The sequence below is a fragment of the Camelina sativa genome, chromosome 6 (assembly GCF_030686135.1).
Source record: "Camelina sativa cultivar CO46 ecotype springtype chromosome 6, ASM3068613v1".
NCBI lineage: Eukaryota > Viridiplantae > Streptophyta > Magnoliopsida > Brassicales > Brassicaceae > Camelina > Camelina sativa.
Window position 1 is genome coordinate 26345345 of NC_141885.1, and position 24724 is coordinate 26370068.

The 24724-nt window shown below is 35.6% G+C and overlaps 6 protein-coding genes, 1 long non-coding RNA gene and 1 pseudogene across 13 annotated transcripts; 6 read left to right on the top strand and 2 right to left on the bottom strand.

Annotated features, from left to right (window-relative positions):
• Positions 1-88: 88 nt before the first annotated feature.
• LOC104793227 (uncharacterized) lies at positions 89-1150 on the top strand. The gene is made up of 3 exons (XM_010519547.3): positions 89-411; positions 577-660; positions 735-1150. The coding sequence occupies exons 1-3, from the start codon at positions 228-230 to the stop codon at positions 1040-1042; spliced, it is 576 nt and encodes a 191-aa protein (XP_010517849.1). The 5' UTR covers positions 89-227; the 3' UTR covers positions 1043-1150.
• On the bottom strand, positions 1042-2989 carry LOC104793228 (aspartic proteinase CDR1-like; annotated as a pseudogene). The gene has a single exon (XR_015559982.1). The product of XR_015559982.1 is annotated as an aspartic proteinase CDR1-like (transcript).
• A 2423-nt stretch (positions 2990-5412) lies between these two features.
• LOC104793229 (GDSL esterase/lipase At2g42990-like) lies at positions 5413-6764 on the top strand. The gene is made up of 2 exons (XM_010519549.2): positions 5413-5821; positions 5915-6764. The coding sequence occupies exons 1-2, from the start codon at positions 5453-5455 to the stop codon at positions 6596-6598; spliced, it is 1053 nt and encodes a 350-aa protein (XP_010517851.1). The 5' UTR covers positions 5413-5452; the 3' UTR covers positions 6599-6764.
• A 197-nt stretch (positions 6765-6961) lies between these two features.
• Positions 6962-9355, bottom strand: LOC104793230 (transcription factor JUNGBRUNNEN 1-like). The gene is made up of 3 exons (XM_010519550.3): positions 9066-9355; positions 8196-8470; positions 6962-7477 (listed from the first exon to the last, which is right to left on the bottom strand). The coding sequence occupies exons 1-3, from the start codon at positions 9259-9261 to the stop codon at positions 7118-7120; spliced, it is 831 nt and encodes a 276-aa protein (XP_010517852.1). The 5' UTR covers positions 9262-9355; the 3' UTR covers positions 6962-7117.
• Positions 9356-12213: 2858 nt separating this feature from the next.
• Positions 12214-15093, top strand: LOC104793231 (transcription factor PIF4). 6 transcript variants are annotated; one of them, XM_010519552.2, is made up of 8 exons: positions 12214-12488; positions 12589-12716; positions 13071-13144; positions 13241-13892; positions 13993-14073; positions 14205-14270; positions 14346-14651; positions 14743-15093. In XM_010519552.2, exons 3-8 carry the CDS (start codon positions 13080-13082, stop codon positions 14878-14880), a joined length of 1308 nt encoding a protein of 435 aa, XP_010517854.1. In that variant the 5' UTR covers positions 12214-12488; positions 12589-12716; positions 13071-13079; the 3' UTR covers positions 14881-15093. The 6 variants fall into 6 exon arrangements, 3 of the variants coding, with proteins under 3 accessions (XP_010517854.1, XP_087310972.1, XP_010517855.1); XM_087454846.1 differs by having other exon boundaries at positions 14779-15093; XR_015559984.1 differs by having other exon boundaries at positions 12244-12488; positions 13993-14084; positions 14779-15093.
• Positions 15094-17776: 2683 nt separating this feature from the next.
• LOC104793233 (uncharacterized) lies at positions 17777-19322 on the top strand. The gene is made up of 4 exons (XR_769218.3): positions 17777-18106; positions 18581-18890; positions 18975-19034; positions 19125-19322. It is a non-coding gene; the product is annotated as an uncharacterized LOC104793233 (long non-coding RNA).
• Positions 19323-20143: 821 nt separating this feature from the next.
• On the top strand, positions 20144-23373 carry LOC104699419 (polyamine oxidase 2). Its single transcript, XM_087454848.1, has 9 exons — positions 20144-20681; positions 21001-21116; positions 21283-21371; positions 21468-21581; positions 21693-21780; positions 21897-21982; positions 22079-22181; positions 22271-22368; positions 22451-23373. Exons 1-9 carry the CDS (start codon positions 20642-20644, stop codon positions 23187-23189), a joined length of 1473 nt encoding a protein of 490 aa, XP_087310974.1. The 5' UTR covers positions 20144-20641; the 3' UTR covers positions 23190-23373.
• A 148-nt stretch (positions 23374-23521) lies between these two features.
• LOC104793235 (large ribosomal subunit protein uL3c) lies at positions 23522-24663 on the top strand. Its single transcript, XM_010519556.3, has one exon. It carries the CDS (start codon positions 23665-23667, stop codon positions 24478-24480), a length of 816 nt encoding a protein of 271 aa, XP_010517858.2. The 5' UTR covers positions 23522-23664; the 3' UTR covers positions 24481-24663.
• Positions 24664-24724: the final 61 nt, after the last annotated feature.

Genomic DNA, 24724 nt, shown 5'->3' on the forward strand with positions numbered 1-24724 from the left:
ATTTTCGCTTTATACGTCGCGTCACACGTGTACGCGTCCCACGTGTAAACCGAAGGATCTTTCGGAACGAATTGAGGCGGTTTAGTTTGGTCAGACTCGGAGAGATGTAATTAAATTTTTTGTTTTCCAAAATAAATAGTATTTGAAAAAAATTCTGACCTCTCAACGAAATTGAAATTTTTGGAAATCTCAATTTTGCAGTGGGAAGCTTCGAGTTTTTTCATGTAATGGCTTTCAACTTCTTCTCCGCTTCTCTTCACCCAATTTCAAATCCTTCTTCTTCTTCTTGTCATCGATTCAATCAAAAACACCTCTTTTCCCCAACACGTGTCCGCTCTGAGAGGAACGAAATCGGCGTCACTGACAACGACAACAACAACAACAACGATCCTTCTTCATCTTCCTTCTCCGGTACATGATTCAAATTTCTGATCTTTCCGATAAGGGTTTTTGTGGAATTTGCCAACTTGGGAATTGAGAAAAGGAAAAAAATTGATTTTTTGTTTTGTGTGATTTCTTTGTAAAGATGAGATTTTTTTTCGTTCTGATAAGCATTGAATCCGTTTCCTTTTGAAGGTTCTTCTTCTTCTACTTCATCTTCATCTTCATCAGTACGCACACAACTAGATCTCCTTGAACAGCTAACCTCAACAAGTGAAGGTACATTACATTACATGGTTTTGATTAGATGGTAGTAGAATCATTCACCTGGGGTTTATATTAATCATCATCAGGGTACTTGAGTGATGGTGGTGGTGGTGGTGGCTCGAGGGGGCTTACTATACGTGACCTATTGGCTGGACTTGTTGGTGACAGAGACGATGATTTCTCCATTCCCTTAGGCAAAAACTTAAAGAAAGTGAGTCCTAAATTCTTAACCACTTCTCAGAAAAGGAACATTAAGAGACAAAGCTACCTTAATGAGGTCTCGAGAAGGAATGATTCTGTTTTCTTTGCTACTATTGGCGCCTTTGTACTCCTTCCTCCTTTAGTGATTCTAGCCATTGCTATCTTAACTGGCTATGTTCAACTCTTCCCATAAGTATTAAAGTTTCTGTACTTTTGTCAATAATCAAAATTGCTTATAGCAGGATTTGCTAGCTTGTAATTACATTTGAAATAATAACATAGCTTGATCTTATTGGTATTATTGTCTACTCTTTGTTTGATAAGGATTATCCTAAAGAATGAAAGAAACTAGGTTCTGTGTACAATTATGTTTATAAATCTATTAGAGGTTATATATCAGCACACTTTGTGGGTGCGTACCCTAGTCTAGACCTCTTAGAGTATATGGAAATTTTGTTGCTGGTAGTTTCCAATGATGGAAAAGGAGGATTTGGGAGTTCCTAGAATTGCCAAACAAACAATATCCTCACTCAACCTGATGAAGGAGTTCTCAACGGGGAACGTCCAAACTGCTCCATCTGCGAAAGCAATCCCGAGCTCAGGCAGCTTGATGTTCTCCTCTACGCCAGACACATTGAAACAAGGATCAAGGATATGGAAATCTCCAAACACCGGGTACTTCTCTTTTATTTTCTCTGCAAACTTGTTTTTGATGATCTCATATGCTGGTTCTGCGAAATAACTTAAGGTTGTACCCGAATCAATGATGGTTCCACCACCACCATCTGATGAGATGTTCCATGTTTCTTCAGGTATGTCATCAAGAGCTTCACCGTCGACTAGAATGGATTTGATCTGTATATAGTAAAATGACTCCACAGAATTCTCCTTCCCGGTCACAAAAGAAGTGAAATTCAGATTTGGGTGGTTCAGCAAATCCTTGTCTTCTCCAAAGATCAACTTGCTGCTTACATCGGTGTCGCTGTTTCTATCGACAAGACAGTAGGAAAAGGAATGAACGTAGAGAGAATGAAGTTGAGAAGAAAACGAAAGAGGTCCCCTTCCTAACCCAAGCAGACCTGAAGCACCATTGAAGAGACCTCGGTTCCAATGGCCACACCCAAACATCATGTTTTCCACCTTGTACTCTGAGCTTTCTCCCTCAGTGGTCGTGAGATTAACGGTGAAGGTCTCAACTGCAAAATCTCCGGTTGTGTTTGACCTGTCTCCATACCAGTAGAAATAAGGGCATGATTGGTTATCTGATTCACACTGTACTGGAGGATCGGGTGATGAGATGAGGCTGCATCTAGGGTCATTGCATGTTATGTTCTTGAATGAAGTGGATGTTTTCGGGTCATAAAATGCACCGTTTTGATGGAAACAGTCATAGCAAGGCAAGCATTGGAGCCAGTTTAAGTCACTCCCGGTGTCAAGAATCAATGAAAAGTGTTTCGGTGGTGTGCCAACAAGCACATCCATGAAATATTCGCCAGAACCGTGCATCATACCAGACTGAAGTGTTGCTACCAGCTTCCCTGTTGAAGCCTCTGGAGCTCCCACCAAAGAAATATCCGAGGTAATCTTCGTCTTAACCTTCTCATATTTCGATTTCTTAAGCCGGGCGTGAAGTGTCTGAATTCTTGTGAAGTCTTGGATTTGAAGATCAACAACTGAATGTGTTGTTCCTTTTGTTTCTTGATTAATCTCCATGCGCCTTAATTGAAGCTTCACCAAATCTCCTGTATGATCCTTGGCAAGTTCATGTTCCGTGGAGGTGAAACCGCAATCATCGCTTGTGGAAGAAGAAACAGAACTGAAACGCATCAGATCTTGGGAATTAAACCCGTCAAGAGATGAAGAGTTATACTCATGTTTCCGAGAAAGAGGTCTACAGTCCCCAGAAAGTGATGAGACAATGAAGAAAATAAGGCCAAGGGATATACTTATAAGTTTGGTCGACATTAAGCTGCTGAGGTTATTAGAAATCTCCGGCAACATATGATAAAAGAAAGAGAGACCTATGAGAGATTGCGAGTTATAGATGATAGTCTCTTTTAAAAGAGGAGGGATCTAACATAAAAAGAGCAAGGCAGTATACGAATTTTTGAAAGTCAATGGGAAACAAATCGAAGATCAAATTAAATTTTAAATAAAATGACAATTCGATATCTATTCGACTGAGACTCTTAAGCCGTAGCATGTTAGGACAAAACAAGAAAAACAATCGCAAATAATATTTTAGAGATAACAGAATATTGTAGGTAGTGGTCTTCTCTTCAGTTAGACTAGACCGGTTCAAACATGTGGAATCTTTATAAACAAAACATTTCTGATTTGTACGTTTGCGTTGAAATGTGAGATTTTAATAGTAGTAGTATCAAACATAATTTGGTAGTACTTCATTAGTAAAACTTGAAACATATAATATTTTATAGCAGGACTTGCTATAGTAAACAACCTAATTTGCAGTGTAGTAGTATTGAACTAAATTTTGGTTGAATACATACCCTCTACGTACGTGTTAAAGCTCGTAAGGAAAATTCGCATAATTAGATCAAACGCACATCCACATATAATGCGACTTTTTTAACTAGAAAAATATATATCATCATTGAGAGCACTTTAAAATATCAAATAGGTTATTATACTTTAATTGACGGTAGAAGAGTCTTTAAAATTCTAAGTGTGTCTTTGACTGTGACTAACTAACCACATGCATATAATAAAGTTATAAACAGTTATTCAAATACTTTGTTTAAAAAAAAAACTGAAAGATTGTGGAAACAAGAACCCATGTTGGAAAACTTAAAAATTTGAAAGTTATACTTTTTCCTTTGCAACATTATTCTTGTACTGGAATAGAGCAAGTTTAGGAAAATGATGTAATCATTTTCACCTAGATGTATTTTTGTAAATGAAGCAAAAGATTCGAATTTGACTTTCACATTTATATACTGTGTAACAGTGTAAGTGCAACGTGTTCCTAACCACACTATGAGCAAACTGATTAACGACATTTCAGTTTGTTATAATCCAAACCAAATATTCATTCCAATTGTGTGCACGTAATTCCAATGTATTTCCATCTCTATAGTTCAAAACTACTTTTTTCTCTCTCTTATTCGCCAGTCATGGGTTCAAATCTACTTTTCGTGTTCAAAAAACAAATACTACATGTGTTTTAAAAATTTAATATTTCATTTCATCGGTGTTGTTATAGTGTAGCCGATATGTTTGACGTTAAAAAAAAACTTGGCATTGTAGCCAAACTGTTTATTTTCCTAATATGAAAGCATCACGTCACGAGTCAGTGAGATAAGTATTAGTTAGTAAACCGATCAAAACACTCTACATGCATGTACACACGACGTCAAGACAGGGGTTACCTTCAACTATGTTAATTTTCTAATTCACATGCATAGTTAATTTTTGTCTTCTGTTTATACATGTTAGAAAGCAGCCTTACTAACCACCTCATGTCAATCACATATTCACATCCGTAAAAAATGTTCACCAAATTCGCTAAAAACAAAAAAAAAAATGGGTGTTGACAACATAACAAAAGACGACTTGCCATCTCTAATCAGTCACAAAATCTTTTCTCTAACTAATGGTTTTATATTATTTACCTCTAAACCTTTAAACTTGATGTTGACGGCTTGACCTAGTTATCTACAGCTACCAAAAACTTTTTTAAAAGATATATATATATATATATATATATATATATATATATATATATATAATTGACGAGGCATATATGATTGTTACGAATCATGCGGTTCACGGGGTCAGACGAAATCATAAAGTTTGGAGGTGCAACCACCAAAACTACGTACATTATTATAAGCTTATATTATTTATACATCTCTTCTACATGTGTCGTTTCATTTATTACCTCACCACCCACTTTTCTCTCTATAACCAAAACTTAATAGAGAAATACCCCATTCCACACTATTTTCTTATTTTGTCTTTCTCCATATTCAATTATTTGTGTTTTCTCACCTATGTTGTACCAGAATTATCACCTAGCATTGATCTGGTGTCGCATAGCTTATATTTGATGTCACGTCTACTAGTTATCAACCAAATTTGAATGTGGTATGTAGGGTTGTGAAAAAATAGTGTTAGTTTTAATTTACCGATATAAATGTACATACCTGCTGAAAAAAAATTATATACATGACTGCTCATTGTAGGTAGATATCTGTTAATGAGCGCACTGAGCATGCATGCATTATATATCATACACCCACCAAACTTCGAATTCAATAAATACTTCCTACTCTATTCCTTTAGTTTGGTTCTTTAATCAAATTTGTACAGAGTACTTATGAACAAACAAAAAAAACAATCTCAATTAAAGAAAGGGTAAAATATCAATAACGACAATATCTTAAATCTTATGTTCCTAACAAAAACTTGATTCTATACCACCGAATTGGAATAACTTATAGTACACTGAAATTAACACAGTTGATAATACAAGAATTCGTACACATATCTAATATTTAAGTTTATTAAATACTATATAGTATGTATATATACTTCGTGAAATTCCTGGGTACCATCGCCGCATGCTAAACAAGTTGTTGGCATGGCAACACATTATTTGTCACCATCAATATTATGCATTATTTTGGCCACTCTTGTCTGCATTGTCGGAGCAAAAGTCCCGGCGATTATAGTCTTTGGTGACTCTTCCGTAGATTCCGGCAATAACAACTTCATACCAACAATGGCCAGAGCCAATTTCGAGCCTTACGGTCGTGACTTTCCCGGGGGTCACGCCACCGGCCGATTTTGTAACGGTCGTCTCTCTTCCGATTTCACTTCCGAGGCTTATGGCCTTAAACCAACCGTGCCAGCCTACCTTGATCCGTCCTACAATATCACTAATTTCGCCACCGGGGTTTGCTTCGCGTCCGCCGGCACAGGCTATGATAATGCCACGGCCAATGTGCTTGTAAGTCCACCATTCACTTCAAAATACCTAATTCCGGTTGATTTCTTGCATAACAAGATATATCAAGATTATTGTCTTGTTTTGAAATTTTAGGGCGTGATTCCATTATGGAGAGAAGTAGAGTACTATAAGGAATACCAAAGCAAACTTTCCGCCTATCTTGGCCACCGTAGAGCTGCCAGAATCATCAGAGAATCTCTGTACTTAGTCAGCATAGGAACCAACGATTTCCTTGAGAACTACTTCACATTACCGGACAGGAGATCTCAGTTCAGCATCAGTCAATATCAAGACTTTCTGATCGAGATAGCCGAGGTGTTCTTAAAGGATCTTTACAGGCTCGGAGCTCGGAAAATGTCTTTTACCGGAATATCGCCTATGGGATGTCTACCATTGGAGAGAGTGACGAATCTTGGTGACCCTTTCAGCTGTGCTCAGAGTTATAATAACTTGGCTGTTGATTTCAACGGGAGATTGAGAAAATTGGTGATGAAGTTGAATAGAGAGCTCACTGGAATGAGGATTTTCTTTGCTAATCCGTACGATATCATTTGGGATATTGTAACCAAACCTGATCTTTACGGTCTAGAGGTATCTAGTTCTGCATGTTGCGGCACGGGATTGTTCGAGATGGGATTTCTTTGCGGCCGGAACAATATGTTAACTTGCAGTGATGCGAATAAGTTCGTTTTCTGGGACGCATTTCATCCCACCGAGAGGACTAATAAGATTGTGTCCGATCACTTTTTCAAGCATCTCAAGAATCTGTTTCATTGATCCTATATATATATATATATATATATATATATATATATTCCTATTTTACTTCTTTATGAGTACTTTTGCAATTAGTCAAATACAATTTCGAAGATAAGAGCTTTGAATGGATGTGAAAAGTGCAGACGATTGATAAAATAAAGAAGTTGAAAAAATGTCAGAGAAATAACTGGTTGCTTGAGCAAGAAGTATCAGAAAAATCTCTTCCTCTCTAGAGTGTTAGAATTGTTGTTTTAGTAATTTCGGGATAGTTAAGAATTTTTTGGTTAATTAGATCCGTTTAATATCAAAATCAAAATTTTAAAAATGGTTTGTTTGATATTTGCTTCATTTACGTCCTTTTAAATTGTAACGCTGTCCAAGTTTTAATAACTTTCCTTTTAATATATGGTGCATGCAAACTATATATCAAAACTATTAAAGTGTCATTACAGATACATCATCATTATTATCTAAAAAAAAAAAGCAATGGTTTGTTTTATCTTTTATACAAAGCTCATGAGAAACGGAAAATCATTACTAGGGTTTAGTGTTGCCATCTATAACAGATCTAAGTTCATCCCAACTTGCTGAGTCTCCGATGAAATCTCCACCGTTGACGTGCCAGAAACTGAGGAGGTTATTATCATTACAAGATGTATATGTCGGTTGATTGAAAGCCACCGTATGTTGGTTCCAATAAGGATGATTATGTGGCTGAAGCGGCGGCTCGTGGGACAAGGAGTCTACTACGCGATGGCTCCTGTGGTCGGAATCTAAGCTGCTTGTCTTAGAACACGTGTCGGTTAAGGTGATAACTGGTTTTCGGTTTGGTGGTACGATGGTTGGGTTTCTGTGAGATGTGACCCGTTTGAAGATTCTGCATAGTGTCCATACCTCCTGCGAGAAAAAAACAAGACGGACCCATTATAAATTTATTCCAACTGTAATAATACCTGAAAGCAATTTATGAATGCGTGATGCACTTTTGTTATTATAACGACTATTCGAATCTTCAAATGCTATAAAGAAATTTCAAATATACATAACTGTCCATTAATTGCCATTGACTCAATGAGAAGTCTGAATTTTACTAAGAGAATCCGATTCTAACAACAAATAGGTCAATATGAACTCGAAATTACATAAACTAATGGATGATATCATTATAGTGGTTATATATAGTTATGCTGATTAATGGATGAATTCATTATATCCAAGCTAAATTGTTAAGGAAACGAAACTTAATTCATTGTGGACGTTTTCACTTACATTAGAGCTTAATTAGTCTTCGTGTGAAACAAAAATTTAGTTGGTCTATTTTTAACAAAAAGGTTGGGGGCCATACTGAGAAGAAAATGTGGTGTAGCTTTCTCAATAGCTCTAGCTCGTTTGGAAATGTGTTCGTGACTGACTTTTTAAAGCACTTAATTAAACGCTAGGAATTTTAGAAACTTGTCTCTTCAAAAATGGACAAGGTGGCTTAGCCTGATAAGTGATGATACCTTTCTAGGTTAAGTTAAGTAACCGGGTTTTTTTTTTCAATTTTGTTCACAAAACAATGTAGATTAATTACAAAACAAAAAAAAAATATTAAAAACAAAAACAAAATACTCACAGCTTGTTGAGCTGGCGAGTCGGTTTTTGTGGTAGAGGGGAGGCGGAATTCATGCATCATCCAATCGGTTTTGGTGCCTTTACCGGCAGAACCAAGATAATAAACCAGAGATTTCTTGAGACCGACACAATCTAGGTTGGAGTAAACCGGTTTATCAATACCAGTGGCTTTCCAGAACCCTGAACCGGTGACTCGATTTGGTCTAACGCTATTTCTGTACTTCCTACCTCTCATGCAGAAGAAGTACCACTCCTTTTCCCCGACGCTGCTCACTCCTGATAAGATCCACCGTAAAAGCTCTTATTAATTTCGTAAAAATTATTTATAGAAAACGAAAACTAAACCAAACTATAAGTCCTAGTAGTGTATAATTACAATTTCGCTTTCACTACCTAGTTAGTTCTGTATGCATGCATCGCATTTCCAAAGTTTCAATTGACTAGCAACTTGTGTAATTCAGATTTTTGAGTTTTAATTGTGTATTACTATATTTGGTCTATGAAGTTTAAAATAAATCATCGAGGGTGTTACAAATTATATTTTCGTTTGTCCATGACACAAACGAAATTTGTATATAAGTTAACCAAAAAAATCCTAGTCAGCTATCTTATTTTATGTAGATATCTAGCTAGCTATCGAAATTGAAACCAAGTCGGTATTCCGAATATATTTGTTGGCGGTTTTGTATGTTTCTGACTCATAGGAGACCAAATTGGACACTTCTTATTACTGAGCTAATAATCAATGGTTGAAAAAAAAAAAAGACAACTCCATTCAATTGTATGATCCTAATATAGGATATCAATATATAAAGAATTATAAGAATTACCAATAAAAAAAAAATATGGGTGATCCAATAAAAAGACTTACTAGTAAGATCCCAAGGATCGAACTTATAGATATCGATCTGTTTAATAAGTTCGAGTTTGATTGGTTTGTTCTCTACTTTCCTTCGAAGATAAAACCCTAAAAGCTCTTCGTCCGTCGGATGAAATCTGAATCCAGGAAGTGGTGCTTCTTCTTCTTCTTCTTCATGATCCCTACCTAAGTTACCTTTGCCACTCATCTTCACTACATCGATCTCTCTGTAACACCAATCAAAGTCTCTCTTTGTATGAAAAGTTCTCTATGCATATATGTGTATATATAGGTAAACTTTTATCTATTAAATGATTATTTTTCTGCCCTTTAATTGGTGCTCAGTCAATTACGAATGACTTTGACTATTATTATACACACAACATCTTAGAGACTTTCCCAAATATGAAATATCTTTAACGGGTTTAATTAATCGTTCTCATTATTTAAATATTATTAATTCAATGAAGTTTTTTCTTACAATAATGTATTCATTAATTAAAATTTGCGTGAGTCGTTTGTTTGTTTTCAAAATATGATATTTTTAGAGATAAAACTTGTTCTGGGTGTGTTTAAATATATTTCTTAAAAATATATAACAAAACAATAAGTGTTATATAGTTTAATAATGTTGATATAGATGGCTATTAAAAATTATGCAGAAAAGTCCAGGGAAATGGAAAATAATTAACTCACTGATTGCAACTAATTTATGTATGATGTAATATATAATCGAAAATCAAACATGTCGTTATCCGTAGTTGTTACGTACTATATTACAGTAATAATATCAGATTATCAATAAACTGTAAATTCAATACATACGAGTAAGGAAAGTCACGTGGTTTGACCAAATTTAAATTTTGCAAAATATCGAAGATGTAAAAGGTACTACTATTAAACAAAGATTCTTATGAATGATAAAACCAAAAGATAACTTTTAAATATGCCTCCTTTATAGATGCGCTATTTTGATAGCCGGGGAGCCAAATACAACCGTAGAAGGTAGACCAAATCGATATATATAAGTGTACGTGAGTATATATTTTTTTAGTCAGAGGACGCCTAAAGTTACTACTTTTCCTGTTATAAATCCAAAACATGTAACAAGTCTTTTGGACCAATCAACATATAACTCTCTGTAGACATATTGTAATAGGCAGAAAGACCACAGTATACGTACGTACGTACGTACGTTTTGAATGATGATGTACAGGTTACTATTGTTTGTTCTTGGGCGGCAACAAATAGCAAATAGTTATTTCATATTTTTTGCCACACCAATATTAGTTTATCCTTACTTATCTACTTTTATCATTTCTAACGACAACATTTTTCACTTACAGTATTACTAAAATAACTCTTACAGTTGCACGAAAAAAAAAAAAAACTCTTACAGTTGCGAATAGCTAGGAGCCTTGGTAGATCAGAAACTGGTTGAACATAGTAAATAATGCATGATGTAAATATGACGCCTACGTGATCTCATAATGAGTCATTAACCACTCCACTTAACATTGTTTTGCGTGAAAATAAAATAGTTGGAATGATTAGTAAAATAGTTGGAATCAAGGTGATAGTAAGGATAAAGGATGGCATATAGTCACTATTTTTTTTTGGTAATGTGTGTATGTTTAGGTTGTTTCGTTTATAATTGTAACAGAATAATCATCTTATAGTAAATGAATAAAATAAAATAAATAAAGCTTGAGAAATCACAAAGCAAAAATTAGAAGTTAAAATATGTATAGGGCAGAAATCCGTAGATGAAGTTTAAAACGATGGAGAGGAATTAAACTATCAAAGAAAAGACAAATGGGAAAGTGACGCATTTGATCTATATAAAACATTCAAAGTTCAGATTTTGACTGTTGAATATTATCATTTATAATCCATTAAAATTATACAAATACTACTAAAAAGTTGCCACAACAATAATATTTAGTACACATCCAATCTTCTCGGGAAGACAAAAGAAAAAAAAAATTAACAAAGGTTTTCATTTTTCAAAGAAGAGGAAGAGAGTCAAAGGAACATAATATCCAAGATTTCAACTCCATAACTTTTTGGAATTTCTTCGACACGAAAAAGAGAGAAACATTGAATGATGGTATATATCAGCATCAGGTTTCTATAAAGAGTATGTTCATACTAAAACAAAGAAAAACAAAATAAACAAGCAGCAAAATTAGCTAGAAAAAAAAACAACAAGAAGAAACTTATGCATTTTGATATGTAAAATATGTGAATTAGCACATCATCACGAGCAACTTGTCTTTGTTTAGTAAAGTATTTTTGACTAAAACATTATGGACCTCTTCGTATAATGTTTTTTATGGGTTTAACTGAAAGGCCCATTACTCAAATCATAAGTGGCTTATTGTTACTGGTTTTGACGCACTAAAACATTATGGACTTCTTCGTATAATGTTTTTTATGGGTTTAACTGAAAGGCCCATTACGCTATGTTTTAGTCACTAAATCTTTGTAATTAAAATGCAATTGAAGTTTGAATTTTATCTTCCAAGAAATGAAGACATCAGATCAGTACTATTTATAATGTCGTCTGTTTGGCTAATCAGCCTATCACAATTAATTTGAATCTGTGAAAATTTTAAATCCATATCAGAATAAGATTTTTGAAATAATTTTGCTAGAGAACACAATTATTAAGATTTTATAATTTTTGGTTAAAGAATTGAGATTTTATCTTTGCGGTGCAGTTAAAAGAGAAAGATACTAGATATTTTTGTAGTGTGAATTAAGTAATTTCACCAATTACAACACGTTTTGTTTTCCTTAATTCCAAGAGTTTCCTTAAATGTGAATATATAAACGCCAAAAAATATGACATAATAAACTCGTTGAGACTCTTCTGCCTCGGAAATTAAATGAACCATTGAACTCGGATGATAAATCACCCTTCACTTTACATCATATCGTTGATAACAAAAACAAAAACACGTAATTTAATTTGGCGCATAGTGAATACTTGAAGAATAGAACGTCAAAACTAAAGATAATTCTCAGAAAAAAAAACAAAAAAAAAGCCATATGAGAAAGGTGTCGACAAAAAATAAAACCATAGATGATGATGGTAGTATTAGTATATGATTTGACAAAAACACCCTCAAATCATTGTTTTCAGAGTACTTTTTTTAGATAAGGTACAGATCAGAAACCACCTCTAGAAATCGAGCAATAGATCTCATTCGCTTAAAAGAAGAGAGAGAGAGAGAGAGACAGAGAGAGAGAGATCTATTCTCTGCTCGTGCAGCGTCCCACTGATTCCAACATAATGTCCCAGAATTTGCCACGTGGCGTTCATTACAAAAGATTGCAGTACTGTTGTCCTTAGAGAATCATTATCTCTCTCGCTGTAATATCATATCTTTATGCTCCTGTCACTTTCTGTCTGTACTGTATCCAAAATAAGTAAAGAACCCTTTCTCTCTCATCCTCCTTCCTCTCTCTGTTTCTTTCATGTTTTATGAGAGTTTTCTCAAACACTTTCTGCTCTTTGGTTTTTATCTAGATTGAGAAAAACGAGATAGAGTAGAGAGAGTTGTGTTGTGTTGTGTTGGGCGTGGAACTTTCCACAGATCAGGTGTATCGATCTTATCTTTCAACTTCTGATTCGTCCAGAAGCTTTTTCCTAATCTGGTCAGTACTCTGTACTCTTCTTTTACAGTCTTTTTATTCTTTCGTTTTAAAAGATGTTTCTATATTTGGAAATAACTATATTTGTAAGCCTTCCTAGATTGCTGGAATATAAAAAGGGGGTATGTTTAACTGGAGAACGAACTCATATGGACTTGCTTTAAATTTAATTATTTTTTTAATCATTCTATAATGATTAGAGTAAATAAACTATTGTGACTCTGAATTATAAAATCCGACTTTATTATGATGCTCCTCCGTGTATCTCTTAATCATTAGCTCTGTTCACTTACTACATCAAATACTATATTCTGAGGTTAATAAATTATTTTTTTTTTTCTTTTGCAATGTCTCCAGAGATCTGACATGGAACACCAAGGTTGGGGTTTTGAGGAGAATTATAGTTTGTCCACTAATAGAAGATCTATAAGGTAATATATATATATATATATTAATCTTTGATCTATTCGTTTAGCATTTTCCTTACCCAAAAAAAACCCATCTTATATAGTCTCTGTTATGTCTAGGCCACAAGATGAACTTGTGGAGTTGTTGTGGCGAGATGGGAAAGTGGTTCTGCAGAGCCAAACTCATAGAGACCAAACCGAAACTCAAAAACAAGATCATCATGATGGAGCCCTAGGATCCAACACCTTTCTTGAAGATCAAGAAACTGTTTCTTGGATCCAATACCCTCCAGATGAAGACCCATTTGAAACCGACGACTTCTCCTCCCATTTCTTCTCAACCGTCGATCCCCTCCAGAGACCAACCTCAGAGACTGTTAAGCCTACGTCCGGTCCTGACCCACCTCAAGTCATGGATAAGCCTAAGGCCTGTCCTGACCCTCCTCAAGTCATGCCTCCTCCTAAATTTAGGTTAACCGATTCATCGTCAGGAAACATGGAACTAGGGAAGGAACAGTACTCGGTGATGACCGTTGGACTTAGCCATTGCGAGAGCAACCCATCCCAGAGCGATCTCGATGTCTCAACGAGTCATGCTCGAAGCAAAAACATCGAAGAAAAGATTTATCCGAAGGCAAGCTCCTCATCAGGTGGCTCCTCAGGTTGCAGCTTTGGCAAGGATATCAAAGAAATGGCTAGTGGAAGAAGCATCACAACAGACCGTAAGAGAAAACACATAATGGACACTGATGAATCTGTGTCTCAATCAGATGTATGCTTTAATTTTGTACTTGTGATGATAAGTTCTTGAAAACGTTTTTTCTATCTATTGCTCAGAGTAATCTTGATTGTGTATATAATACGTTGTGTAGGCAATAGGTAACAAGTCGAACCAACGATCAGGATCAACCCGAAGGAGCCGAGCAGCTGAAGTTCATAATCTCTCCGAAAGGGTACTTCATCGGTTCGTCTATATATGATATAATATATAGTTTAAATGTTAAAAAGATATCATATAACATTCAGACAAAGAAAACAAATACAAAACTCTGTTTTTTATTTCATCTTTTCTAAATCTAAATAGAGGAGGAGAGATAGGATCAATGAGAGAATGAAGGCTTTGCAAGAACTAATACCTCACTGCAGTAAAGTAAGTTACTTAATCGAATCTTAATAGTGGAGACTTGATAAGTTCATTGGTGTAATATTTGGTTCTGTTTTGCAGACCGACAAGGCTTCGATTTTGGACGAAGCCATAGACTATTTGAAATCACTTCAACTACAGCTTCAAGTGATGTGGATGGGAAGTGGAATGACGGCGGCTCCGATGATGTTCCCCGGTGTACAGCCTCCACCGTTCATGCGTCAGATGCAGATCCCGGTACAGTTACCTCGATTTCCGGTTATGGATAGGTCCGCAATTCAGAACAATCCCGGTTTAGTTTGTCAGAATCCGGTACAAAACCAGATATTCTCTGACCGGTTTGCTAGGTTCATCGGTGGCTTTCCACAGATGCAGGCCGCGTCTCAGGTAAGGCCAATATGGCAACATATTAATATGGGTTGTATTATTAACTTAATACGAAGCCGTAGGTGCCGCTTTAATGTTGAAAACGACGTAGGTTTTATCTGACACACTGTATGGTTTAAAAACTCAGCCGATGGAGATGTTGAGATTTGGGTCACCGGCGGGACAGCAAAGTCAACAACAATCGTCTGCGCCGACCAAGACCACCGATGGTCCTCGTTTGGACCACTAGGTTTGGGGTGGCACTTCTTTCTTCTATGTCTGGTATGTTTGTGTTTTAATAACTTTCTGAACATATAATCAAAACGTTCAAGGATGTAATATTATTATAGAGTACTGCTTTACGTTATTTTCTGTATATGCGAGTTTTACTATGTCAAAATGACATGAGATTTTTTGTAAACATGATGTTAGAGATATATATGAGTTTTTGTAATCATAAAAACTTTGGAATGCGATTTCTTTTCTAATCAAATTAAGGATATATACTGTACAACCTGTAATTAACTATGTATGCATTTATCTAAGCTGTCGTTTTCTTTTCCAAAGATTGAACTACCTCAGATCACACCTCTAAATTATACTATAAGATCATACCTATTTTTCCAATGTAGCTACAAGTCCATTCAAATTTTCTGTTCCCCTGATGATAAACATTTGGTGTCTTTTTTTTTTTTTTATAAATAGATCATGTTCATTTATAAGAAACACATACCTATATTATTTTCTCAAAACACTATATATCTAGCTCTAAGAAAAACAGATAGTTGATGATAACTTGTCCGCCTGGAGTTTGATATAAATATATAGTTCTCTTGTAGTGTCATATTGTTCGATGAGAAAATACATAAGTAACTAACAATGTCTTAAGCCAGTAAATTAAAATAATAATGATGCAACCTCTTCTAGTTGATTGTCTAAAAATTATAGAGATGGGAAAGGCAAGTCACATGTGAAAGAGCAGATTTCAATGAAAGTCATCTGTCAATTGTCAAACATCGACGTTATAAAAGTTTTAAGCCATGTGCTGGAGTACTACTGGTCAGAATCTGTTTTAGCAATTATTGAGTTAAATATCTTAGATATTTTCTGCATACTGTTTTTTTATTGTTTATGTATAATTTATTCGAACGATTGAAACAGTCGATCGAAAACACTTCTATTAGAGCAATATATAGCCAAAGAAATTCGAAAGTGGAACCCGTCAAAGGTTGGATGCATACATTTGGACAGACACGGGGTCTGAGACACATATGCTTAATTTAAATCTTCGTTGAACATCAACATAACATTATTTTAGTGGCAAAACAAAAAAAAATGTAGAACAGTACAAAGATGAAAAAATAATAGTAGTATATATTAGGTTTACTAGTCTTCAAATCATGTGAAATTGTAAATCATTCACGAATCACTACTAAATATATGTTTGAATCAAAATGCTAAGATGAGTTTATTTCATTTAGAGTGACTTTTGGTTGGAGCACAAGTCCATGGATATGATTTTAGTGGTTTGATATAATTGTGGCTGATCGACCCGGCCAACATATCTTTTCGCCGTTTCTTGTTCTTTCAATCTTTTTATCTTTGAATTATGTGGCCCATTTTGTATTTTCAGTTGAAAACAGTGATCGTGTTTGGCAAAACATCAAAATCTCGTTAACAATTTTCGTTTACTTGTTCGTTGGATGATCGAACATAAGTAAATGCGTCCCTTTTAGTCATTTTCATGGTGTTGCATGATAAAAGTTGTATAAACGTTCATGCTTGGTGAAAGGTATTCCTATTCGAAATAAAATTCTTCGGGTGGTTACGTTGACAATTCTTATTAGAAACAAATACAATTTATTGTGTAAATGAATTTCGTATAGATGTCTTTTCATTAGCTCTTTTGGTTATAATTAAGAAACATGTTTTTTCTTGGTTAATTATAACCAAAAGATTTCATACCACAAATCAATATTAGCTAATAAATATCTTATATGATTTGAATTTACGATATTGTTTGGTCAAACAAACAACAATACATTTATCATCTCTGCACACTAAACACTAACATTTGTATATGATCAAATTTTATAGGTCAAAAAGAATAATAGAAACATTTATATAGTTAAAAGGGACTATAGTACTAATGAGAAGTATAGTAACCGAAGTTGGTGTGTCGGTTTTGAACAAGGATATATAGAATGTGTTTTGATTTCAATTCACCCAAAGTATCTCGAATAAAATCGAATTCAGTTAAACCAAGGGTTTGAGCCATTGCAGTTCGACTAAAGCTGGTTTGCAAGGATATGTAATGGAAGTATGGAACACAAACGCAGTTGAAATCGTGTGAGTTGGTTATAGCATGTCAATTTTTTTTTATTATTCATCTTATTCAGTTCGTAGTTTACAAGTTGTTTCCCCTGATTTTCTCTCTATCTCTTATGTAACTCTTCAAAAACCATGTTTCGTAGTTAATTGCTGAAGTTCAACCCTTACGGCCTTACTGATATAGTGATATGTACGTAAGTAAGATCGTTTTCAACAAAAATTTCCCGTTTTATTATATCCCCTCGTTCATACATATATTGTGACCATTATCTTGAAAAAAACTTGTTAATATATTCACACAAAACCCGCTAACATTGTAACATCATATTAAATAATTGAAAACGTCTAGAGAGTTTTTCTTCAAATTTATAATTACATTGTTACATTAAATATAATCTATATAAAAAAGAATTATTATTTAATTAAGTTGCAAAAATCATTGTCACATTAAAAATCAGTCATCTAGCCCAAAAGCCCAACCTGGAACACATGTATATAGCAAGAATTTTGATACATATCATATTATAATGTTTGAATTTGTCTTGTAATTGAGTAATTTAGTTGTAAATCACAATCCATTGAATTAAAACAAAAAAAAAATTGTTTCAAATACTAGTTAATAACTTAATATTAAATGGATGAAAACCAGTTAATTTTTTTTTTTGTTTTTCTTGGTCTTCAATTCTTACCAAACTCATAGCCACCAAACATCATATTTATTGAAACCATTACCATGGGCAACGCCGTAGTTTCGGTCCGTCCCCTGATTTATTTGGATTTAAATTTAAATCATAAAAGCCCAATTACGAAAAAACGGTTCTTATTTGGGGACGTTTTTTGTCCGTGTACTTGGACACGTGGAAGCTGGTCGTCGAGAGAAAGTTCTCCAATTCTCTCTTCTATCTCGACTCCGTCTCCGTCTTCGTCTTGGGTCCGGTGGCCACACACGATCTGAACCCAGTCGCCGGCAGTCATCGCCCACCGTTTGGTGTTGCAATCTTTCTCTCTCCTTCAAACTCGTAAGCTTTAGAGTATATCAACCAGATGTTCCCAAAGCTTCGGTTCCTTCCAAATCATCTCATCACCACCAGGAACAGCCAGCTACGTCTCACTGAAGAGCAATCGCTTCTTCTTAATTAGATGAGGTAACTAAAATCGTTGATGATTGATTGATTGATTGATTGGTTCTATCTTGATTAGTTTGATTGGAACGCATAGAGAGAGAGAGAGAGAGAGAGCTAGTTTTATCTTGATTAGTTCTTCTTGTTGTTGTTGGATCATTATGTGATTAACCATTATGTGCGGTCACAAATCTGCCATATATTTAGTGTTCTAGAGATTACAAAGGTGCTCTGTTGCTAATTATTAGACTGCTCAGAGTTAGAGGAGTAATGTAGAAATCCTTCTTTGTGTTGTGGTGTTGTTAACTTATGTATTGGCTTATGTTTGTCTAAGGTTCTGTACGAATCACAGTTTATGAGTTGTTACTTTTCCTTAATTATCAGACTAATCAGAGTTAGAAGAGTTGAGAAATGTAGAATATCTAAGATTGTATAACGAGTCTCAGTTTATTTGTTGAGTCACAGACTGAAGAACTTGAGTTGTATTGATATTTATAGGTCCAGTTGCTGAAGACATGTTTCATTGGCAAGCTACAATAATGGGTCCTGCAGAGAGTCCGTATTCAGGGGGTGTGTTTCTCGTTACCATTCACTTCCCTCCCGATTATCCTTTCAAACCACCAAACTGTAGTAAAGTTAGCTTTTGAAATGCCTCAAGGAATCAATGGCCTTAGATCAAAGTTCATAGTAAAGTCCTGCAGTAGATGATGACGGAGATTGTTTTTCTCCCTTGGCGCTGAATGCGACCTCCGTAAACGTTGAAGTCTATTATAACAAAGCTGTGAACTATACATTGATGGTCACTTTTGTATCCTATGTTCTAACCTTTTTCCATTCCATCATAACATGGATACACTTTTTAGCGAATTCCTTAACTTGTTATTGTACTTAGGTCTCGTTCCTACAGGTTCTTTTGTTGATCCGACAAATGGAGCACAGTAACACACAATCCGTAAGATTCTTGCTTTTTTGTTAATCTGATTTGTTTTTTAGAAGAGACTGGATGCTAACTTTGGAATTACTCTTCTTGTATTTATGCAAGGGTGCTGCAAAGGTCTCTATAGTAATGATCGGGTAACAAGCCATCATGGATTCTTATTTATGCCTTTTACATCTCACAGCTGGGATTTTAGTTGGTATGTATTTTATAAAATAATCTCACACTTGTGTTTCCTCTTTGTTTAGATGGTAATCTTATGTTATAACAATGTTAATGTTAATTTTTGTAACTTTTAAAATATTATTATTTTATTTGGGGGACCAAATACAAATAGACACCAATGTTCATACTAAAAATAAGAACCTTTCAAAATAATACTTTTAAATTTGGGGGACCAAAAATTGTCCCTAACCAATGCCCATGCTCTTAGAATAGAAACGTCTGGAAAGTTTTGTGCATCAAAGAATGACATTGTCGCATTAACAATTGTCTTAAAAATGCAAAATATTTATTATTTACCAGATACCAGACAAAAGAGATGACGTGTTATTGATTTTGAATGTCGACGTATAGTTGGATGACACGTGCTCCCTGTTGGACCACTAGTCCTGATAAGGTACGTAACTTATCAAACGTGCCAAAATCCAACACGAGATTTCCACTCCCTGAAATTCACACAATATTTGATTTAAAATAAAGGTTGTGATATTATTAATAAAAAGATTTTTTAAATATAAATGACTACTAGTATTTTAGAATCTTACAATAATATAAAATAACATTGAAGTTAAATATATTATATGATTAGGTTTTAATTAATGTTATTTTTAATAATATCTATATAATCAAATAGTATATTAAGGTCTTTTATTGATGCTGTAACTATTCATAACTCTATTTGGTACAATATATTAGTTGTATTGTATTTAGCTATTTTAAATATTAATTTCTTAAAATATATGAATTTCTACTACAGTAGGTAACAATAAATTGGTTTTTTTTTTGGGTAATTCAACAAAAAAATTAATATAAAAGTTAGTAACAATATTTTACAATTTTATTATTAATGTAGATAATAAATAAAATAAATAAAAAGATCTACAGTCCAATAAGAAAATTATGAAATAATATTGATAATTGAGGGATCATTATGCGACATTATAAATTACAACCAAAACCTACTTTACCGACCCATACAGATCTCCAAAGCCTCACCTTTGTACTATTTCTTTGGTCTCTCATCTCTCTAGAAGTCTCTCCTCCTTGTTTTCATCTTGCTCTTTCTCGTTTTCTGGGATTTTGATCTTTTTGCCTCCCCCCACCCCCCCCATTGTTTCGCTTGAATTACGAATCCGTTCTCGCCGATCGTCATAGATCTACGTTGATATTGTCGGGCTGAGTAAAACAGAGAGTGAAACAATAACAAAAACACAGAGGGGGGTTTAAAAATCCTGAAGAAAAGAGAAATCGCATGAATTTGTTTGGAGGCCTGATCTTTTCATCTTCGATTTCGAGCCACTTCACGACTTGTCTTCTCATCTTTATTCTTCATTTCTCTCCCCAGCTTAATAGTAATAGTAATAATAATAATAATAATAATCGTAATTATAATAGTAATCATGGAGTCCAGGAAAAACACTGATCGTCAAATGCGTAGAGGTATTGTATTTTTTTTTTACCTTCATCGGAAATTTCGGATTTTTAAATGTTTTGTTGATTTTAATCGTTGATGTATATGAAGAATCTAGGGTTCTTGGGTAATTTGGTTTATCTGTTTTTATGGTTTTTTGGGTCCTCAATTTTGCCCTCGTGCTTATTTTCTCTGTCGGTGACTTGAAGTTTTGTTTTGTTTTTTTTTTTTTTTTTTTTTTTTATTGTTTGGTGGGGTTTAAAATCGTTGTTTAATCGTAAATTTGAATTGTTAGTTTATTGGATTTGAACGGTCGTTGATTCGTGTTTGATGTGTGTGTGGTGACAGCTAATTGCTTTTCAGCTGGTGAAAGGGTGAAGACAAGGTCACCGTCGGTGATTGTCATCGGAGGTGGTTTTGGTGGAATCTCAGCTGCTCGCACTCTTCATGATGCTTCCTTTCAGGTTTCCACTGCTATTTCAATTTTTATGTTTTATACAATGTCCTAAGAACTGTTTGATGTTTTATGATTGGGAACTAAATTGCAGCTTGGTGATTCATGTTTTGGTCTTCTAGAATGATCATCATCATCATCTCTTTCTCACGGTGTGGTTCTTTCTGTTGTTCTAGGTTATGGTGCTGGAGTCCCGTGACAGAATTGGTGGACGAGTTCACACTGATTACTCATTTGGTTTTCCTGTTGATCTTGGTGCATCATGGTAATAATAGACACGGCTCTTTATTCTTGTCATTGGATGATGTTTTTGTTTTTTTTGGTGACACTTTGTTAACACAGCAACATCGTTTTCTCACAGGCTGCATGGAGTAGGCAAAGAGAATCCTCTCGCACCAGTTATTGGAAGACTGGGACTGCCCTTGTATCGTACTAGCGGTGACAATTCGGTCTTGTATGATCATGATCTCCAGAGGTGTGCTTGAATATTCCGATTTTTTTTTTTTTTTTTTTTTCGATCTTCTATTTCTTTTTATTCTTGTCTTACACCTTGAAACTCACACTGCAAATTCTTTTGTTTCTGAAGCTATGCTCTGTTTGATATGGATGGCAACCAAGTTCCCCAAGAGTTGGTAACTCAGGTTGGCGTCACTTTTGAACATATTTTGGAAGAGGTATGTCCATCACATTCATTTATTATTATTATTATTATTCCGATTCTTGTTTTTGTTGATGTTGCAAGTCTTTGTTTTATGCTCATCTTAACTAGATTCGTCTTTTGCAAATACAGATTAATAAAGTCAGGGATGAGCAGGATGCAGACATGTCAATGTCTAAGGCTTTCTCAATAGTCTTTACTAGGAAACCCGAGTTGAGGTTTGTATACATAATGTCCCCACTTTTTAAATTTCTTTAGTCTATGCACTTTTGGTAAGCTTGGTTTCATGATTGAGTTTGAATTTCCACATCCAGATTAGAGGGGCTTGCACACAATGTACTTCAGTGGTATGTATGCCGCATGGAAGGATGGTTTGCCGCAGATGCAGATACCATCTCTGCAAAGTGTTGGGATCAGGTTAGTTACATTTTCCTCCTCTTGAAAGTTAATGGATTTATCACATACCGTTTCTTGATTTCTGGTTTAACATTCTGAGAATTGTTCAGGAGGAGTTACTGCCAGGTGGACACGGACTTATGGTTAGAGGGTATCGTCCTGTCATCAACACTCTGGCCAAAGGTCTTGATATCCGAGTAGGCCACAGGTACACCTTGCCTATTTGAAGAGTTTTGGCCATTTACTTAGTGTTTTGCAGTGATAACCTCTGGTTTTTTTCCTTGTCTCAGGGTTACGAAGATAGTAAGGCGGTACAATGGAGTGAAGGTAACGACAGAAAACGGGGAAACATTTGTTGCTGATGCTGCAGTCATTGCTGTTCCTCTCGGAGTGTTAAAAGCTGGAACCATAAAGTTCGAACCGAAGCTACCTGAGTGGAAACAAGAAGCAATCAACGACCTAGGAGTAGGTATCGAGAACAAGATCATACTACATTTTGAGAAAGTCTTCTGGCCGAAAGTAGAGTTTCTAGGAGTGGTAGCTGAAACCTCCTACGGTTGCAGTTATTTTTTGAACCTGCACAAGGCCACGGGTCATCCTGTCCTGGTTTACATGCCGGCTGGTCAGCTCGCTAAAGACATCGAGAAAATGTCTGATGAAGCAGCTGCAAGTTTCGCCTTCTTGCAACTCCAGAGAATTCTTCCGGATGCATTGCCTCCGGTTCAGTATCTTGTATCAAGGTGGGGATCGGATGTGAATTCACTGGGATCTTATAGCTACGATATCGTGGGAAAACCTCATGATCTCTACGAGAGGCTTAGGGTTCCAGTGGATAACCTATTCTTTGCCGGTGAAGCAACGAGCTCGAGCTTCCCGGGCTCTGTTCACGGCGCTTATTCAACTGGATTGATGGCAGCTGAAGATTGTAGGATGCGAGTTTTGGAGCGGTATGGTGAGTTGGATCTGTTTCAGCCTGTGATGGGTGAAGAAGGACCGTTCTCTGTTCCGCTTCTTATCTCCCGTCTCTAAACTCCCCCATCATTGACTAGAAAGAACCTGAAGTGAAGATGGGATTTGTCTTGTGTCTTAATTTGAAACTATAACTATTCTCGTGTTGGATCGTTTAAAACATCTTCGGTTTGTTATTCAATAAATTTGAACATTATATATATCCTTGTGATATTATTTATATATGACAATCATCTTTTAAGAATTCAACTAATACAAACACTAATCTAAAAAGAGGTTAAATCGAACATGAGAAGAAATAAAGAACGAGATAAAACAAAATTTTGAATTTTGAGGACCGATGTTGCAAAATAAAAACCACTGTATGTTGTAAATATGAGTATCTCCAGGGGTATAATGATAAAACTTCGTAAGTTTTTATTAGATTGGGGAGAAGAGAAGAGAAGAGAAGATAAGAGTGGCACAAACAGAGCTTGCTTTATCCTCTCTTCAGTTCAGAGTTTGCTTCTTCTTCTGTGTGAGTATCTTGGGAACAATGGCGATGGCTATGGCGGTGGTTTCTTTCCCATCTCTACTCAACAAATCAACCTTATCCACTTCTCTCTTCACTCCAACCTTCCTCCCTGCGAAATCCTCTTCCCTTCTCATCAAATCATCACCCAGAACCAGATTCGTTGTGTCTTCCTCCATGGAAGCTGGCATCGGAGTAATGGGTTCAAAGCTCGGAATGATGAGTTTCTTCGAAGAAGACGGCACAGTAGTTCCAGTAACAGTCGTCGGATTCCGCGAAGGCAACATCGTGACCCAAATCAAAACCCTAGCCACCGACGGTTACGACGCGGTTCAAATCGGTTACCGTCGAGTAAGAGACAAGAAGCTAACCAAACCGGAAACCGGTCATCTCCTAAAAGCCGGTACGATTCCAATGAGACATCTACAAGAGTTCAGGCTAACGAACGTGGAAGGATTCGAAACGAACCAGAAGCTCGTGTTCGACGAGATATTCAAAGAGGGGGACCTCGTCGACGTGGCGGGAACGACGATTGGGAAAGGGTTTCAAGGAGGAATCAAAAGGCATCATTTCAAGAGAGGTCAGATGACTCATGGTTCAAAGAGTCATCGTGCTTTGGGTTCGATTGGTGCTGGTACTACACCCGGAAGGGTTTACAAAGGGAAGAAGATGCCTGGGAGAATGGGAGGCACGAGGACCAAGATCAGGAAGCTTAAGATTGTTAAAGTTGATAAGGAGCTTAATGTTGTTATGATCAAAGGTGCTTTGCCTGGTAAGCCTGGCAATCTCCTTCGTATTACTCCCGCTAAAATCGTCGGACTTAATATTCCCAAGAACTAGTTGAGACTTGAGACAACAACATCAAGACTTGTTTTTGTTTTGTAATGTTTGACTTTGTTTATTATTATTGTATCGAAACTGCGGAATCTGGATTTTGGTGTTGGAAATTTGTAGAATTGCTTTTCGTGTTAGTTAAGCTCTTGCTCAGAGATTATGTATGACAGAGTCGTGGCTTTTGTCCAAGGATCTTTCCCAGTTCATATTCAAATATTCTAGGAACTTAATGTAAGAACAAGAGTAGTCA

Coding starts and splice junctions, on each gene's coding strand:
- LOC104699419 (XM_087454848.1), top strand. CDS start 20,642: ATGGAGTCCAGGAAAAACACTGATCGTCAAATGCGTAGAG. Junction 21,582..21,692: donor TATGATCATGATCTCCAGAG/GTGTGCTTGAAT, acceptor TTGTTTCTGAAG/CTATGCTCTGTTTGATATGG. Junction 22,369..22,450: donor GATATCCGAGTAGGCCACAG/GTACACCTTGCC, acceptor TCCTTGTCTCAG/GGTTACGAAGATAGTAAGGC.
- LOC104793227 (XM_010519547.3), top strand. CDS start 228: ATGGCTTTCAACTTCTTCTCCGCTTCTCTTCACCCAATTTCAAATCCT. Junction 412..576: donor TTCTTCATCTTCCTTCTCCG/GTACATGATTCA, acceptor TTCCTTTTGAAG/GTTCTTCTTCTTCTACTTCA. Junction 661..734: donor GCTAACCTCAACAAGTGAAG/GTACATTACATT, acceptor AATCATCATCAG/GGTACTTGAGTGATGGTGGT.
- LOC104793230 (XM_010519550.3), bottom strand. CDS start 9,261: ATGAGTGGCAAAGGTAACTTAGGTAGGGATCATGAAGAAGAAGAAGAA. Junction 8,471..9,065: donor CGATCCTTGGGATCTTACTA/GTAAGTCTTTTT, acceptor GGATCTTATCAG/GAGTGAGCAGCGTCGGGGAA. Junction 7,478..8,195: donor ACTCGCCAGCTCAACAAGCT/GTGAGTATTTTG, acceptor TTTTTCTCGCAG/GAGGTATGGACACTATGCAG.
- LOC104793235 (XM_010519556.3), top strand. CDS start 23,665: ATGGCGATGGCTATGGCGGTGGTTTCTTTCCCATCTCTACTCAACAAA.
- LOC104793231 (XM_010519552.2), top strand. CDS start 13,080: ATGGAACACCAAGGTTGGGGTTTTGAGGAGAATTATAGTTTGTCCACT. Junction 13,145..13,240: donor ACTAATAGAAGATCTATAAG/GTAATATATATA, acceptor TGTTATGTCTAG/GCCACAAGATGAACTTGTGG. Junction 13,893..13,992: donor AATCTGTGTCTCAATCAGAT/GTATGCTTTAAT, acceptor TACGTTGTGTAG/GCAATAGGTAACAAGTCGAA.
- LOC104793229 (XM_010519549.2), top strand. CDS start 5,453: ATGGCAACACATTATTTGTCACCATCAATATTATGCATTATTTTGGCC. Junction 5,822..5,914: donor ATGCCACGGCCAATGTGCTT/GTAAGTCCACCA, acceptor TTGAAATTTTAG/GGCGTGATTCCATTATGGAG.